General features: G+C 47.5%; 2 protein-coding genes across 2 annotated transcripts in view; both read right to left on the bottom strand.

Moving 5' to 3' along the window:
- CRACR2B (calcium release activated channel regulator 2B) overlaps positions 1 to 12,085 on the bottom strand; it is a 50,135-nt gene extending 38,050 nt beyond the window's left edge. Inside the window, exons 1-2 of the mRNA XM_061999700.1 lie at positions 12,077 to 12,085; positions 8,592 to 8,779 (exon numbers count right to left, since the gene is read on the bottom strand). Coding sequence (XP_061855684.1) covers positions 8,592 to 8,779; positions 12,077 to 12,085 — 197 coding nt within the window. The remainder of the gene's footprint in view (positions 1 to 8,591; positions 8,780 to 12,076) is intronic.
- PNPLA2 (patatin like phospholipase domain containing 2) overlaps positions 10,298 to 16,191 on the bottom strand; it is a 28,966-nt gene continuing 23,072 nt past the window's right edge. Inside the window, exon 9 of the mRNA XM_061999189.1 lies at positions 10,298 to 15,548. Within this exon, the coding sequence (XP_061855173.1) occupies positions 15,284 to 15,548 (265 nt within the window). The 3' untranslated portion in view covers positions 10,298 to 15,283. The remainder of the gene's footprint in view (positions 15,549 to 16,191) is intronic.

The following is a 16,191-nucleotide window of genomic DNA, read 5'->3' on the forward strand; positions in this document are numbered from 1 at the left end:
CTATTAAAACAACCAACAGAGTGGAGGCAACTGGGCAAGGCAATTTCCAAGCAGATGGTCAAGCTATCTGTGCCTCATAGAGATGAAAATGGCCATATGCACAGATGTTTGACACTTGGCCACCTCTCAGCTAAGGATCTTCCCTGACAAAAATGGGTATAAAGGTAAAGATTCACTCCTTCCTTGTGAGCTGAGGGGGTGCTGGCTGTGCTATGCAAAACACTTTTCCTGAATGGCCGGTGTAATCTGTGCACTGGGAAAGGATAAAATCCATGCCCTGAGTAGAGACACTTCATAGCTGTCAGACCGTTGAGGTGAAGTCTGAGATCCCAACACTAGACACTCCTACCTCACAAAAGAAGAGAGGATGAGTCCAAATGTCCACAAATTCCAGAACCTCACACAAAATACCAGAACTACCCTCTCCCTTTCTCCTTTGAGAAGACAATCACAACAAAATACTAAAAGCCTTAGATTTCTACAAGACAGAAAACTAAAGAATGTTTTGAGCAGCCACAAGCCCTGAACCACTAGCAGGGATAACAAGTGCAACTGAAGGACGCATGTTCCCTGCACACCAGGCACAGCTTAGCACAGCAGTCAAAGCAAGGAATGGCATTTGAAGCTGACTAGAAAGCAGATGCTGAGAGGTGCTTTTGTTCAACTTATACAACTGTTCTGAGAAAGGTGAAATTACTGGGGTGAGGGTAAGGGGGGAATGTTCAGAAATGAGTCAGAAGCAGCACTCGTAGGATTACAGAAAGGGGCAGGGGAGGGACAGGTCTGCTTACAAGGCAGTGGAAAATTCCCTGACAAATGTTTTGAAAGAAAAAAATTCTAAGTCTTCACTAAGTATGCAGCAGAAAAACCTCAATTTTCAATTTAACCAGCTCAAGTAATCCATTTCATAAGAAAACGTGACAATCCAGATATTCTAAGTATGCACTTTTTTTTTGCTCCTTTACTTTTGAAAATGTAACCATGGAACCTACTAGTAAATCAGCAGTTTCCCAAATTAACGAGTCACTAGAATTACTTAAGTAACGTGCAGAATCACATCAGAACAGAGAGAGAGTTTCAATTCAACATTTGCAAAGACCTTGAATGATTCCAACTGAAGTGCATTAACCATCTGTTAATTAAACACCTCCAGCTCTTGAAAACCAATCAATAATTTTTCCTTCCTCCATCACGGGAATAATGACTGTTTCTGCAGTGACATACAATTCCACTGCCCTGAGCAAGTTCTCTGCTGTTTTAAAGCAAAAGCAGGAAGTCAGAACAGAAAGTTCCTAGGGAGAAACTCTGCTGAGACACAGCAACTCAAACTTCCTCAGACTTCCCTCTCAAATAATTCCTTGACCAAATCAGAGAGTTTCTTCCCTCCCCTCCACCCTGCTGCACAACCTCCTTTTCTCTCTCCGCAGGTGCCCCCAAATACCTCGAGCAGCAGGGCAGTATCCTGTATTCCCTTCCCTGGAACCAGCACTATATTCCACGGCACAAAGCTATCGGGGAATGAACACTGCCACTGTAAATAGAGTATCAGAGCAGGTCTGAGCTGGGAGGTGTGGTTTGCAGCACTCCCTACGCATCTCATCCCCTTTCCAACATTGGCCAGTAGCCATTGGTTCAGAAAGCTGCACAAGAAAACCTGCCATTAAGCTCCCAAGGCAAATTCTTTGTAATCTCGCACACAGCTGTGAACCAGAGAGACTTGGTTCTGAGCTCCCTGAGGCAACCTGTTTCACCAAGAGAAGCACAGAGAGCTTAGGCAAAAAAGACAAGCAAAACATAAGATGACAGTGCAAGGAGTATCTTTCCAAAGCACTGTAAAACATACCCCAGGAGTGGGGTGAACACCTCAGGACCTTCTCACTAAAGCAGCCAGAGGTGCCACCCGCTATCCTGCCACCAATCAAACTGCCTCTCTATGCCACAGCACCAATGAAAGGAAGCAAAGCCACCTCTGCCTGCTGACAGAGATGATGGTGGGGATTTGTCACTCAATAGCAGCTCCAGGACCTCCAGACAGCATAAAGTTGCCCTCAGCTCTGTCAGCTCTCACCAGTTAAGCCTGAGGACTTATTGGAAGGTGATAAAGAAAAAAAGAGCCTGTAAAGACATTGGCAGGTTGGCTCCTCATCACCTGGTATGGTTTTGTCCCCTTCACTCATCCCTGCCCCAAATGCCTCTGTATCAGCCCTCAAGGATAACAACTGCCCAGCAAATAAGCTTTGCCACACAAGTCACAAGTGGGAAAGCCCAGCCTCTACAGAGAGAAAAAAATAAAAAACACTCTTCCACCAGCTCCCAGGAGAAGACACCAGCTGATACCTGAACAGCAGAGCCTGCAAAGAGAGGAGCTCCAAATAGCCTCTTCCTCCCAGCAACACACACAATGGGACCAGCAGAAAGCAAAGGTCAAGGCAGGTCCTTTCCAATGTATTTTGAGATGCTTATTTCAAAGCCCAGACTAAAAAACAGACATGAAGATTAGTACAGACCATCAAATTTGTCTTCAATACAGGTGTAACAGGGTCCATGAGCTCTCCCAAGCTGTCTGAGAGGGCTCTGTGCTGCCGGAGCTCAGCTCTGCTCCTCTTGGACCAGGACCATCACCTCTCCACTCTTCATAGGCTCAGGTTTGCCTCAGCCCAAGGACCACACATCCTTTGGGGAAGGCTCTAGCAGTGTAACCGAGGCGAAAAGAATTCAAACAAACCCACTCCAAATGAGGAACCTGCCTCAGAGCAGGACAATTTACTCATGGTCTTGACTGGGATGCTGCTAGACAGCACAAAACAGGGAGCCAACTGTTCCTCTGCACTTTGCAGCCTGTCCTGTCTCTAATCTCCTCCTGGGGTCCTTTATAAAGCTTCTCTTAATCCTGAATGGAACAAAAAAGCTTATTGAACACAAAAAAAAAGCATTTTGGAGCCACATTACTGAATCCTTAGTGCTACATGGATAAAGGTCAAGGGATACAAATGTTATGGTTCCCATAGTAATGCTAATTCAACCACACTACATATCCTGTGTATTCAGTGGTATATGTTGAAAAGAAAAACGCTTCATCCACTGCCAAAAAGGTTTTCGATTTAGTAAAGACCCTTGAATACCACCCCCCCACACAACATTTATTTTTCAGAGAAGTGGATTTTCAGGTCGAAATGGATTAAGCCAAACTAAGCATCATTACAGCTCCCATATCTAAGGCAGTAGCAAGAGCTCTCAAGCATGATTACAGACTAAATATTATTTGCCCAAGTGAATAGAGGAAAGGGATTCAGGCGTCAGAGCAGGCTGAGTCACCAAATCACAGTCGGCACCGGTTCTGCACTTGCATGCAGCAGGGACGTGGTGAGGCGAGAGGGGAGACAATAACCAACCCACCCACACGTACCCATAACTAGTTAATCCATTTCTATAAATCCTCGTTTCTTTGATACTGACAGCTTGAAATAGCCCCCTGCCTAGTACCCCATCTCCTGAGTCAGGAAGCAGGTCGTGAATAAACTACAGCCTTGCTGACCCCTCTCCAAGCACAAATCTGTGTATCACTGCTCCCAGGCTTATCTTCCTGCTTTACATAAAGCCCACACCACTCTTCCCAGAGTGAGCTACAAGTGGTGCATTTGCATTTAGCAGCTTTGACTGAGCAACCAGATTTGCATGGAAAGCAAAAGACTCTTTTTATGCCATAGGAAACACATTCAACCAAAGAGGGTTGTGAGTCTGTAGTCCAGCAGAGGACTGCTCCTCTGGCCACGTGTCTGGGAGGAAGGAAAGGTAAAACAGAGATCTTGCAAACTCCTCTAAGAGGCAAAGAGAATGAAAAAGAGGGAAAACAGCTCTCAAGCACAGGAGCAAAGTATGCAATGGAAGAAAAGCACACATCCGTGTGCATCCTTTTTCACTCCAATAAGTCCGAATTCTTTTCCTAGTTCCCATGATCTCAGACAGAACAGCATAGTCCCGGAAAACAGACATCTTCAAACTTCAAAAACCTGACAGATGAGGAGAGAGGCTCCAGCAGTGCTGCTGCTGAGGAAGTTCTCAGCCCTGTCTCCATGTTTTAAGGAGGCTTTGCAACCCTCCCCGCAGCTGCTGTTCCTTGGAGCTGCACAAATCCCAGCCTGCACCTAGCCACACCTGCCAAGGGTAACAAGGATTTGGTCATGCTTTATCTTATCTAAGCCTTGATGACGTTCATCTTCCTTCTTGGGCAAAGCTCAGCAGCTCTGCACCTGCTGAGGAGGGGAGCTGAGGCCAGCAGTGTCAGCCTGCAGCAACTCACAGCAGAGCTGTCTCTGCCTGTCCCACTCCACAAACAGCCAGGCATTTGTCCACCAGCAAGTGATGGGCAAAATAAGGCTCAGCGATATTTACACTCTGCATCTCGCCTTCACCTTAGCTGCCAGCTCAAGCGTACAACTCACCTTCCCTAGACACGGTACAGCCAATAAACAAGCCAATTTGACTTTATGGTGAGTCAGATCATTCGTCCAAAGACCTTAACATCTGTCATGCTGTCCACTGACAGGTCACCTACGGCTTAAATCCGCAGCTGGACTCGAGCTTGTTTTTTGTCCTCTTCATTTTACAGAGGAGAAACTGAGGCAGATTAAAGCACTACTGTTACTCAGAGATGTTTTGCTGAATGAGATGGAGAGGTGCAGAGCTGCTATAACAGTGAGGGCCACCAAGTTTTCCTGTATTACAAGTTAGATCTGCCTTCCTGCACCTATGCCTCTCCCAAGCTCTCGCTATACCCTGTGAGCCTGCTGGCTGCTTCTAACCCTTCTTTCCAGAGGCTGCACTCACCTAGCTGTGCCCAGACACAGCTGGATATTACCAAAACGCTTGCTCTCCACAGGCCAAAGGACATATTTAGACATTCAACAGTTTTATTTTTAACCCCACACAGCTGCCAGTCCTACTCCTCCAAAGGCCTGCAGATATCCTGCTTGTTAGTTTTTTGAAGAGTTTAAGATAGGAAGCCATAAACAGCTACTGTTACCTTGACGGTGCAGCTACAATCACTCAACTCATCCTTTTTCAAACCTTCGCTGCAGTGCTTTAGCTTTCATCCAACACATGTGTTAAAGGCTAATACTTCCGAAAAACTGTAGAAGAGGCCTTAAGTGCTCTCCCCTTACTCATTCTCCATCTCCTCTTTGGAAATGCAGATTGCCTCTGCCTGCAAGACATCCTCTGCTGTGAACAGTGACATCTTTCCATCTGCCAGGATCTTCCCAGCATCAACAGCTCAGGCCAGCCCCATGCCCAGACCATGCTGGACCACCACAGCAGATGCCAGGAGGTGCACAGCTCCCAGCCACATCCTCAGAACAATACAAACCTTTCCCACAGGCCCTTCAGGTGTATGTAATCCTCAAACATCCTTCCAAACTAGGCAGCCCCTTCTACAGAGATGAGGACATTAACAGGTGCAGAAAAGGGTTACAAAGTCTTGTACAAGAGCAGAAACTAAACTACAGAAGCAGGGGCAAGAGCTCCTCCTTCAGATGACATCTCTGCTAAATTAATAGCAATCACACACTTCACTAGACAGAAAGCAGGGATGTTACAAGCTCTTTGCTCTCACTCTTACCACCCTTTTGCTCCAGTTATGCCAACCAGATGAGAGCACCATATTCTTTCAGAATGTTGCACCACACCTCATTTCCTCCAAAACAAACCTACAACAAAAGTCACGGTCTCTAAGAGCAAAAGACAGTATTTACTCCTGCTTTAGTGCTGTGACACATGGTTACAGAAGAAAACCACTTGGTTAAAAAATCCACAGGGCTTCCAAGTCATGTTACCCCAACCTAAAAGTGGCACAGGAAAGCTGACCATGGCTCTAGACTTCTTTGGAAAGCTCATAGTACCATAACCTACGCAAAATCCACAACAGCTATCAACCTGCGGTCTGGCATCCTTTTCTCCCAGAGCTCTCAGTACTTCTTATTCCTCCTGAGGCCCCTAGGTTCTGCAGTGAAATCCTGGGACTCAGTCATTCCTGGCAGCTCACAGAGAGACACAGAAATCTCCAAAACAATCAGAAATCAGCATGTGAAAGACAATGAAAAATATCATCTTCAAAAAACCCCACTTATGTCACCCCATGGAACTTCAGGTTGTTTGTTGGGGTTTGTTTTAACATCTGGCTGATGGTTTCTAAAAGCTTAGGGCTAGTAAGCCATTTGAACATCTGGCCTGACAAAAGCACGTTTTGCCCCTTGCCACAGCAGAAGCATGCAGGGAATACTCAGCAAATCCACCCAGTGCTCCTGGCACAGTGCAGAGGTCAAGTTTGCTCAGCAAAATACGCAAGTTGGTCCACATATCAGGAAATCCTTCTTGCTATCAGCCAAGAAACTAAAGCTTTAAGATGTAGTGTGGGGAAAAGAGAACACTGCTGGAAAAATATTAAGAGGAGTAACCAGCACATCAGCAGCATCTCCCTTCCAAGTTTTGGGGCGATCTGTACCTCAATAGGCACACACTGACAAAGGACAGAAAGCCTTACTGCCATTCTGCTCTCAAAATGCATCACTTAACACTCCAAGTAAACCAATTATTTCCACCTCAGCTTTTATACAGAAAGCAAGCAAAGGTGTCTGGCAGGGAGAGGGAAGATGCTGCTCAACTCACTGGAAGACCACAGCTGAAGTTTCTTGTCACCCTCTTGAAATCTGAGATGAGCTCCCAGAAGCAGGCAAGGAGAGGTGGGAGGATTCACTCCCCAGAGCAGCATTATCGTATCAAAAAGGTTCAGCCAGTGAGTTACATATGAGCTATAGTATGGAAAACAAACCTAGTTTATTGTACACAAGGATCAATACCTGAAAAGCTCTCTGACCATGAAGAACATTGTTGCGTGGAGCTGTGCCCATGTGATTTAGGTTACTGCCAAATGTCCTCACCCCGTTAGTTTATCCTCTTAGGCGGCCTGGTAAAGTCATGAGCAAGAGCAGACTCTCAGCTCTTTATGCTGCACAAAAACAGCCCCACATAGAGTCTTCCCTTGCAATACAGACTTCAGATCAGCAGATGGTTGGGTCTTGATTAATTAAATACATCAAATTGGGTGGGGGGAGAAACTTTCCTAATTTGGTATTAACAAAAAAGCGACCCAGACGTTCCAGTCAGACAATTTATACCACCCAGAGGCCAAGAGAAGAGCAACGCTCTGAAGTATGACAGCAACGTAGCTTTGTAGACTTTTTATACCGTCTTATGAAGGATCCTAAAACTTTATGCTTCGGGCCTCACATCAGTCTCTGTGCAGCAGGATGCCCTTGCAAACAGCAGGCTCTTTCACTCCAACCCATTGCAGTTTCTCAGAAGGTCCTCTGGACTATCTGAATTGGACAGTGATGGGACAGACTAGATTGATTTTGTTTCATCTAGAAAAGCAATTCCATAGCCCTCAGGAGATGTGTGTGTGTGTGTGTGTATATAAATATATATATATATATATATTCATCTGTATATGTCTGCTTATATGATCCTCAGAATACAGCTCTAGAACATGAAAAATAAGATGCATTGTCCCTGAACCTGGGTAAGGCAAAGCTAGAAGTTACAAGTTTTCTGAAAGCCCCTTGAAAGCACATCAGCCATTGTCTCCATCAGAATCCAAAAGGACTCAACAGGCCGCGTCTAAACAAGTGAGCTGAGCTTGGACTACCCTGCTTCCTCAGGGTATTCCTCAGCACAGCCATCTCCCTGTGTCTGAGGCTGGAGAGCGCTGGCCTCTTCTCCCCTTGGCTGTTTGCCGGAAGTCCTACAGGAAGGATATGAAGTTCAACACACAAGTTCACCGAAGTGCATCCCATGTGCATGGGATGTTAAAGAGACAGACACTGCAGTCTTAGGAGAGAGAACAGCTTTCTCTCCTTCCAAGGAGAAGCAGTACTAACATAACTGCCACAGGGACCTGTGACATATACACTGTGCAGTGTCAGAGAAAAAACACTGTCTGACCAGAGGATGCTGGAAAAAGAGAACGAAAAAAGAGAAAAAGAGCTGTCCATCCAGATCCAGGACACAAGACCAAAGCCCCTGGACCTCATCCCAAAGGAGCCTGCAGGCTTCACAGCAACAGAGGAGGAGAGAACGTGGAAGGGACGGCAGGTGCCCAGCCCAGACCCCACCGGGGCAGCAGTCCCCCCACCATGGTTGCAGCTGCACCTCAGGAGCAGTGTGCTGCAGAGAAGACGGCTCTGCACGTGAGCAGGTCCCTTTGCCGGCAAGGAATCACGGGCAGCCGGAGACGAGGCAGGGGACAGGCGTGGCCCCTGCGGCAACCAGAGCCCCGTAGCCGCCGGGTGGGACAGGGGAGGCCGACGAGGGAGGGCGAAGGCACCGCCGGGGCCGTTCGCTGATGCGGCCACTCCTCAACACCTCGCCTGCCGGCTCCTGGCCCGTTCCGCGTCGCGGGCTCGGGCCTCCGACGGGGTCCTGGCGGACCCGGGCGCCAACGGCCGGAGCGAGTGGCGGGGGGACTCGTCGGCGCCCTCAGCCCGCCCGCCCGGCCGCCGGCGCTGCCTGCCCCCGGAGCCCCTCGCAGCTCTTACCTGACGCGGCGAAGGGGAAGCGGAGCGGCGCGGGCACCTGCGGCCGCACTGCCTGGGGCAGCGAGCGAGCGGAGGCGCCGACAGCTCCGCAGACGGCCCCGAGCCGGAAATGAGCGGGGCTCGGGCGGGCGAGGGAAAGCTGGCCGGGCGGCCGGGCCGGCAGCGGCGCCGGGGCTGCCGCCTCCAGCCTTCGGGGTAAGCGGCAACACCCGCCCGGCCCGGCCGTGCCCCGAGCAAAGAAAAGCCACAGGCAGCGGCCGGGCTGCTTCGTAGAAGAACAATCGACTTCAGTCATTAACAGCACCGAGTGGGGATGTTTGGGTTTTGCTGTTTAGTTAGAGGTGTAAAGCGGTTTTCTTTGCCAGCTGTGCACTTTAATACTAATTCCAGCACTTGTGCCTGCTCTTTGATAGCACATAGCAAAGTCTCTTTCAAGAGCTTGCTGCTACCAGAAGACTGAAGAAAACCAGGGCAGATCTTGGTATCCCACCAAAACAGGCACGTGCACAGAGGCAGCATCCACTGATTCACCAAATAGAAATATTTCACCAAACCGGTGAAATTGGGAGGACTGGCTGATTGCCCAGAGGCTGTGCTGCCATTCAGCAGGATCTCGACCGGCTTGAGAGTTGGGCAGAGAGGAACCTCATGAGGTTCAACAAGGACAAGTGCAGAGTCCTGCATCTGGGAAGGAACAACCCCCTGCACCAGTACAGGCTGGGCGTTGAACTGCTGAAGAGCAGCTCTGCAGAGAGAGACCAGGGAGTCCTGATTGATAATAAACTACACATGAGCCAGCAATGTGCCCTCGTGGCCAAGAAGGCCAATGGCATCCTGGGATGCATCAAGAAGAGTGTGGCCAGCAGGTCAAGGGAGGTTCTGTTCCAATCTACTGTGCCCTGGTGAGGCCTCATCTGGAGTCCTGTGTCCAGTTCTGGGCTCCTCAGCTCAAGAGGGACAGGGAAGTGCTGGAGAGAGCCCAGCACGGGGCCACCAAGATGATCAGGGGACTGGAACATCTTTCATATGAGGAAAGGCTGCAGGAACTGGGGCTGTTTAGTCTAGAGAAGAGGAGCCTGAGGGGAGATTCTTATTAATATTTATAAATATCTAAAGGGTGGGTGTCAGGAGGTTGGGACATCCCTTTTGTCTATGGTATCTAGCAACAGGACAAGGGGTAATGGGATGAAGCTGGAACACAAAAAGTTCCATTTAAATGTAAGAAAAAAGCTATTTCACTGTTCACATGAGGGAGCCCTGGCACAGGCTGCCCAGGGAGGGTGTGGAGTCTCCTTCCTTGGAGGTCTTGAAGACCCAGCTGGACACATGCCTATGCAACCTGATCTAGGTGACCCTGCTTCTGCAGGGGGGTTGGACTAGATAATCTCTAAAAGTCCCTTCCAACCCCTACCAGTCTATGATTCTATGAACTGTTGAACAGAGACTCTTCCCCAGAGCTACCCCGACACCTCCTGAATTGGAGAAGTTTCAAATTTTGGCTTGAGCAAGGTGGAAGTGGGAGAAAATCCACTGTTTTTCACCTCTGGGTCACTGCCCCCTCTGTCACATGCTGATGCATGTTTACCTTGAGAGGATTTTGACCAGGTAAGGCCTAGCCCAACAAACCCACATCATAACAGTACATTCCAAAAATCTTTAATATACCTTTAAAGAGCAAGGCAAGCAATCTACCACAGCCAGGCAAATAGATTGAGAAAGTTTTTATTAGAAGGTATATTTCTGCCAAAATAAATAGTGACATTTTCTTCAGCAAAACATTAGAAAAAAAAGAAACAGGAGGGGGAAAAAAAGCATCAACAATTTAATACTGAACTTTTAAAATGTCTGTGAACACTGCTTAGTGACATTGCTACGTGACTTGCATATGCTATTGCTGGTCTAGTTGCTGCTCTGACTTCAGTGATTTCTGCAGGATCTCCACGTGCATTGTGTGCTTAAGGGTCTTCTCAAACTCTGTGGAGTACCAGGATATGTTTAGCTCAAAGAGATGCTGAAGATGCTGTTTTCAAGAGAAGAGACAACTCCCAAAGAAAGAGGTACTTGTTTCAGAAGCTGTATTTCTAATTCTTCAGTTTGGAACTAGAGACATCTTGCCCTCTGTGGGAGGACTGATGTGGATCCACATAGTGTGATGGGTGCAGTTGAAGACAGTCCTGCAGATTGGAGACAGAGCACTGTCCCACAGACAGGCAGGAGGAAAGAGGAAAAGGAGAGGGGAGCAAGCACTGCTGTGGCCAGAAGGCTGACCCCACAGGGCAGGCAGGCTGCAGCCCACCATCAAGGTAAAGGCACAGGGCGTGTTTGGCACAAAGAAGGTGGCTGATGCAGCAGCCAGGTGAGGTGGTCCATTCTCTTAGTAATTTACAGGGAAGACGGAAATAAAGCTCAAGAAAACTGTTGGAAAGGCCCTCTGACTTGGGCAACACTCAGCCCTGCCACCCACCACATCTAGTGTGTGTTTAGCAGAAATGGACCTCCAAGGTAAACACACACACCCCGTTTCAGGTATTTCTCTCACAACCACTTTGGCTGAAGTGAGAGCTCTTCTCTAAGGTAGGGGTAAGTTACTAGATTAACTTTTAAACATGGACAAAAGCACTGGGGAATATGCAGTAACTACTGGGGACACCCCAGTGCTGGCAGACAGCAGATTCTGTTTCATCCTCTGGGCTGAGTGTTGCCTTCCAATAAATCACAAGAAAACAATTCCTAGGTCCTACAGAGAGTGGTTAGAAGTATTTTCTCCTACCCCTTGAAAACCAGCTTGCATCAGTCTTAGCAGTAGGGCAGGCAGCAAACTAAACCCAAGGTACCATACACAAAGTGTGGTTTACAGAGCATGCCATAATACCGACTGTTGTATGCAACAGAAGACAACTCTGTTGTACAGGTTAGAGGCTGGTTAGACACAAGAAGTTCACCATTAGCCTTGTTGAAAGCAGCAAGTAGTATCACAGGAAAGAGGAAAAAAAAAAGTGGATTCCTGAATGTACAGATCCTTTATGTGAAACAGTGACAACAGCAACAGTTGGGGCCCTTGCAGAGTTCAAGTGGATGCTGTTAAGGACAATTGGACGTGGGCTGCAAGATGAATGTTTGGTCCAGGAAGCTGACCTCTCCACCATCATCCACTGGAGAGCAGGCAGGCCCTGACAACTACCTACTGGGCTGCCCAGCCACACATTTTACAGCAGAAATGACTGCCTGACACACATCTTCCTAGTGTAAGTTACTCAGCAACTATTGCCCAGAAGACCATTCATGCAACCACATGTAGAACAAAGGCTTGAAGAATTCCAGTTAGCACTACCACAATAAACCCCCTCCATATTCAATCCACAGGTTTCCAGGGATTTCAAAGAGGGGAGGTCTGATCTGCACAAGGCAGCACTGCATAACAAAAAGCTATTCTTCAAAAGCAAACACAACTCTCTTTCTGCATCAGCAAGCAAGATCTTCCCTACTTTCTTCATCCTTCCCAATCTGTAATGAATGAGCAGCAAGAATTTCAAGCAAACACATGAAACTTCCCCTAAGAAAGAGAAGGGTATGGTGGGGTACTTTTGACAGATCTGCAGTTCCTTTATCACAGCTGAAAACTATAAAGGCAACAAGCTACCACACAGCAGATATTGGATCACTCAGGGGATAAACACAGGCAAAATAAGGGTTAATATTGAGTGGTGCTTTCCCACAATCTGTTCACACCCTGAAAATTAGCATAGGGAAAACAGGAGTTTCCTCTCTGAAGAATTAGACCTTTATGTTTAAAGCCAGGCTTTGGTTTGTGGTTAGAGTTTGAAGTGTGCAAAAAAAAAAAAAAGCTTCTCTTTGAGAGGTTAATGTTGTTTAGTAAACTAAACTACACATGAGCTGTCACACAGACTGGAACTCAGGAACTTTTACAAGGCACAGCAGTCTGTCTCTTGAAATGTATGGACCAGGGACCAGCAAGCCTCCTGGACCAGAGCACTGGCAGACAGTGGCACCAGCCCAATCAGTTCTGATGTAAAGAACAGAGGAGATCCAGAGTATAAGGATGCCAAGCTGCAAGTTCTTAGCATGCTCTGTTGCCAAGGGAATTTTGTTTCATAGTTTAGTGGTTTATATAATCACTCAGTGGTTTTACTCGTCCAGGAAGAAGCGATTGGAAAAAAAAATGGTTGCCTCATTTTCTCCACCCATATATTAACACAAACAAGGCAGAGTTCAAAAGGGCAGCAACTTATAAGCACGAGGTTTTCTTTATCCATCTTTGTCCCTCACAGATGTCTTGCTTCTGGATGAAATGCCATGATTTCTTGCCACTAAATATCTATGTTTTTGCCAATTGCTCTGCATGCATTAGGGACACATTTGGCAACCTAAGCAGCTGTGCGTGTGCCATTTCCCCAAAGAAGGCTGCCCAAAGCAGTGGAAGAAAAGAAATCCCACCCTAAACCACAAAATAAACATCTTTTCTCAATTCCAATTTTCATCAAGTTCATCCTGCTCCCACTGACAGTAGGTTGTTGATGGTTCCCTTCAAATGGAGTTACATCCATCTAGCAGCAAGCTTTTTCCACAGGCTTTAGACAATCCCAACATTGACTTGTTTTGTAATCTAAGATTCTTTTTCTGGTTTCAGAATCCTCCATTTTTTAACTCTTCCTGTAGGAACTTCCTTGTTCCCTACTTGCCCTGACTATGCAACACTTAGGAGAAAAATCTGACTGCCTAAGTGCAGGCCCACTTCATAATGTACGCAGGCCCTTGTGTTACACAGTAGGTTACATTCAGGAAGGGCAGTTGAGTGATACTCCAAGTCATGAGTCCATACTGGCACTGGCATCTCCCAAGCAGTCAGTGAGCACTGCAACTGCCCATACTATGGCCTCCCAGCTTGCAGACAAGTCCTGATGCTTATCTCAGCCTTCCCCACAAACATATTCAAACTTATGCCCAGTGCACAACTCTGTGGTAGCACCTACCACCTCACTCACACTGCTCACACAGATTCACTACTTCTCCAGCTGTTAGTAGAACTGGGGTTATTTACCCTTTCTAAATCAAAGGTGCAAAAGAGAGTCTATTATAAATCACTTTAAAGGCAGAGGCTACATGACGAGTTTCTTCTGTCTTTGTTGGGGAGCAGGACAGCATATGTGTTTACATAGGCCAGCTGCAAACTGTTTGTGCTAGAAGAGGTAGAAGACGTCTCACACAGCTAGAGATGCTGAAGGAAAAAGATTCCAGGAGCTGTTTTGTGTCAGAGGACTAAAGCTTAAATCCATGCAATCCCAACAGGAAGCCATGTCTCACCCTGTGAGGAACAGAGTTCACACTTCTGCACAGAAAGTAACTACCAAACCACCATGTGTAAGGCAGTGCCTTACAAGTGCCCTGCTACACACCTGCTAGCTCCAGTCTTTTAAGGGCCAAGACAAAAGTAGCCAGTTCCAAGTGGGCTGCAGGTGACCAGCACTCCTAACTTCCTTACCCACTTCTCATGCTCTCACTATTGCCAGCTGCAGAGACAAACAAGCTGTGAGGCTGGCATAGCTACAAGCCTAAATCCCTATCCAAAGCCTCAACATCCAAACTCTTAGAGCAACAGACAAGTGCCAAGTCCCAGTTTAGCAGATCCCTTTTGTATCATCCAGTTGGAATTTCCTTCAGCTGTACAATCCCTTAAGGAACTAAGCCCAACCCCTGTCAGAGAGGCCACTTGTCCAGCACTTGCTGTGACACTTCACCACAAGCTGTGCAAAAAGAACATGCCCTGCACAATATCTCACCTTCCTAAAAGCACTTCATGTTGCTTCAGCTGCTAAGCTGATCCTGAGATAGTCAGGCTGAGCTTTTCCAGGGCAATCTCACGGAAATTCCATTCAGAGTGACAAGAATTGGGCCTCAAATTCAACATGTTTCCCTGGAAAAAAAAAAAAAAACACCAAACCAAAACAAAAAACTCACAACCTTCTAAATTAGTTCTCTAAACCAAGCTCAATGACTTACATAACACTCAGAGTTCAAGCTACAAGAGAGACCATGACAACATGAATCTGGATAAATATATAACTTCTACATTTCTGCAGTGCCAATGCAGTCTGCAGCAGGGCCAGATCTGGCTTCCAGTGGGGATGCAGTTAAGGACAGAGGAAAGGATGTGGCTTCAGCAAAGACAAAAAGTCAAGAGGAGATTTGGAAGCAGTGAGAAAAAATGGTTTGGTAAGAGGCTACTTCATCTTTCAGTAGCACAAACAGTTAAGAGATGTCAGATGATTTCAGAAAAATCACGACTTGTGCTCTGAAAAACCAAGGAAGTTAAAAGCAGTATGAACTCAAGAGCGTCATCTACATCCTGATTATTTGGCGGTAAAAAGCCAACAACAATTCAAAGTGCATTATTTGGGAGAGCCCAGCTGGGTAAGCATCAGCCTGGCCACGGGCAATGGCAAGGCCTCAACACAAGTCCAGAGCAAGGCATCGGCCCACATGTGTCTTTAGAGACTCCCTTGCCTGGCCCAGCGGGCAACAAATGGCTACAGTTGATGCCACCAGTCTCCATCCCAGGGAAACTCCCTCTGCAGCACACGGAGCACAGGGCAGCCTGCTGCTGAAGGATGAGACTGGTCCCACTCTGCACTCTCTCCCCTTCCCACCCACCCTCACCCCTCCTGGCAACAGGCTCAGAAGAGTGGCAGGCACTCTTTTGCACAGGCCAGAGGTGGGAGCTTTATCTGAAACCCTTCCCGAGGGAAGAGGGAGGCCTGCATGTCCACATTGATGCAGAGTAAGCCCATCATGAGCTGGCGCTGGTAATCCTCCCACTTCATCATGACATCAGACAGGGAGCGGTTGCTTCTCATCCACATTGGCAGCGCTTCACCGCAGTCCGGGGCAGAAGAAATAGACAGGCTCTGGGGCCTTCCAAGCTCAAGGTGATAGTAAAGCCTGAAAGGCAAAACACAAGCAAGGAATTAGCACATAGAGAGACTAGAGTAGGTTGCCAGATGAGAGCTCCAGAACCACAGCCCTGCAGTTACACACAAGACCATAGATCAGGAGCTCTATATGAATTGGAGCTCATGAACACTCCCATTAAGTGACATGAGGTCTCAGTCAGGACTCCATCTGCAACACTCCTAAAAATTACTTTTCACATACCCTCAAAGCATCACGTAGCTCCAATACGTTCCCTGATGCATCTGTTCTTATAGACCCATTCTGTTCTACCGCTGACTGCACTGTCCTAGTCAGAAGCCTCTGTGTGGGCCCATTTTCCTCCTCTCATCTCTTGATTATTCAGACCATAACCTCATGGTTAAGAATCACTCTCTTGCACTAGGATGAAAATCACAGCTGGGACCCTCTGCTTGCTGCTGTAATACAGTTTCCTATCCTCATCCAAGCCACACAGCCTTGCCTCAGCCTCAAGCCACCGCCTGCTGCAGGGAGGTCAGCTCAGAGGCCCAGGCACACACACGCAGACCCAAAGCACTGTGCCTCATCTGGAAACTTTCCGCGCCCCCTAGTGCCTCCTCATCCTAAACCAGGCCTAGATCTCAAAGCACAAAAGGTCATAAGTAGCTCTTGG

Source organism: Colius striatus, chromosome 7 (assembly GCF_028858725.1).
Source record: "Colius striatus isolate bColStr4 chromosome 7, bColStr4.1.hap1, whole genome shotgun sequence".
In the NCBI taxonomy this organism is placed as follows: Eukaryota; Metazoa; Chordata; class Aves; order Coliiformes; family Coliidae; genus Colius; species Colius striatus.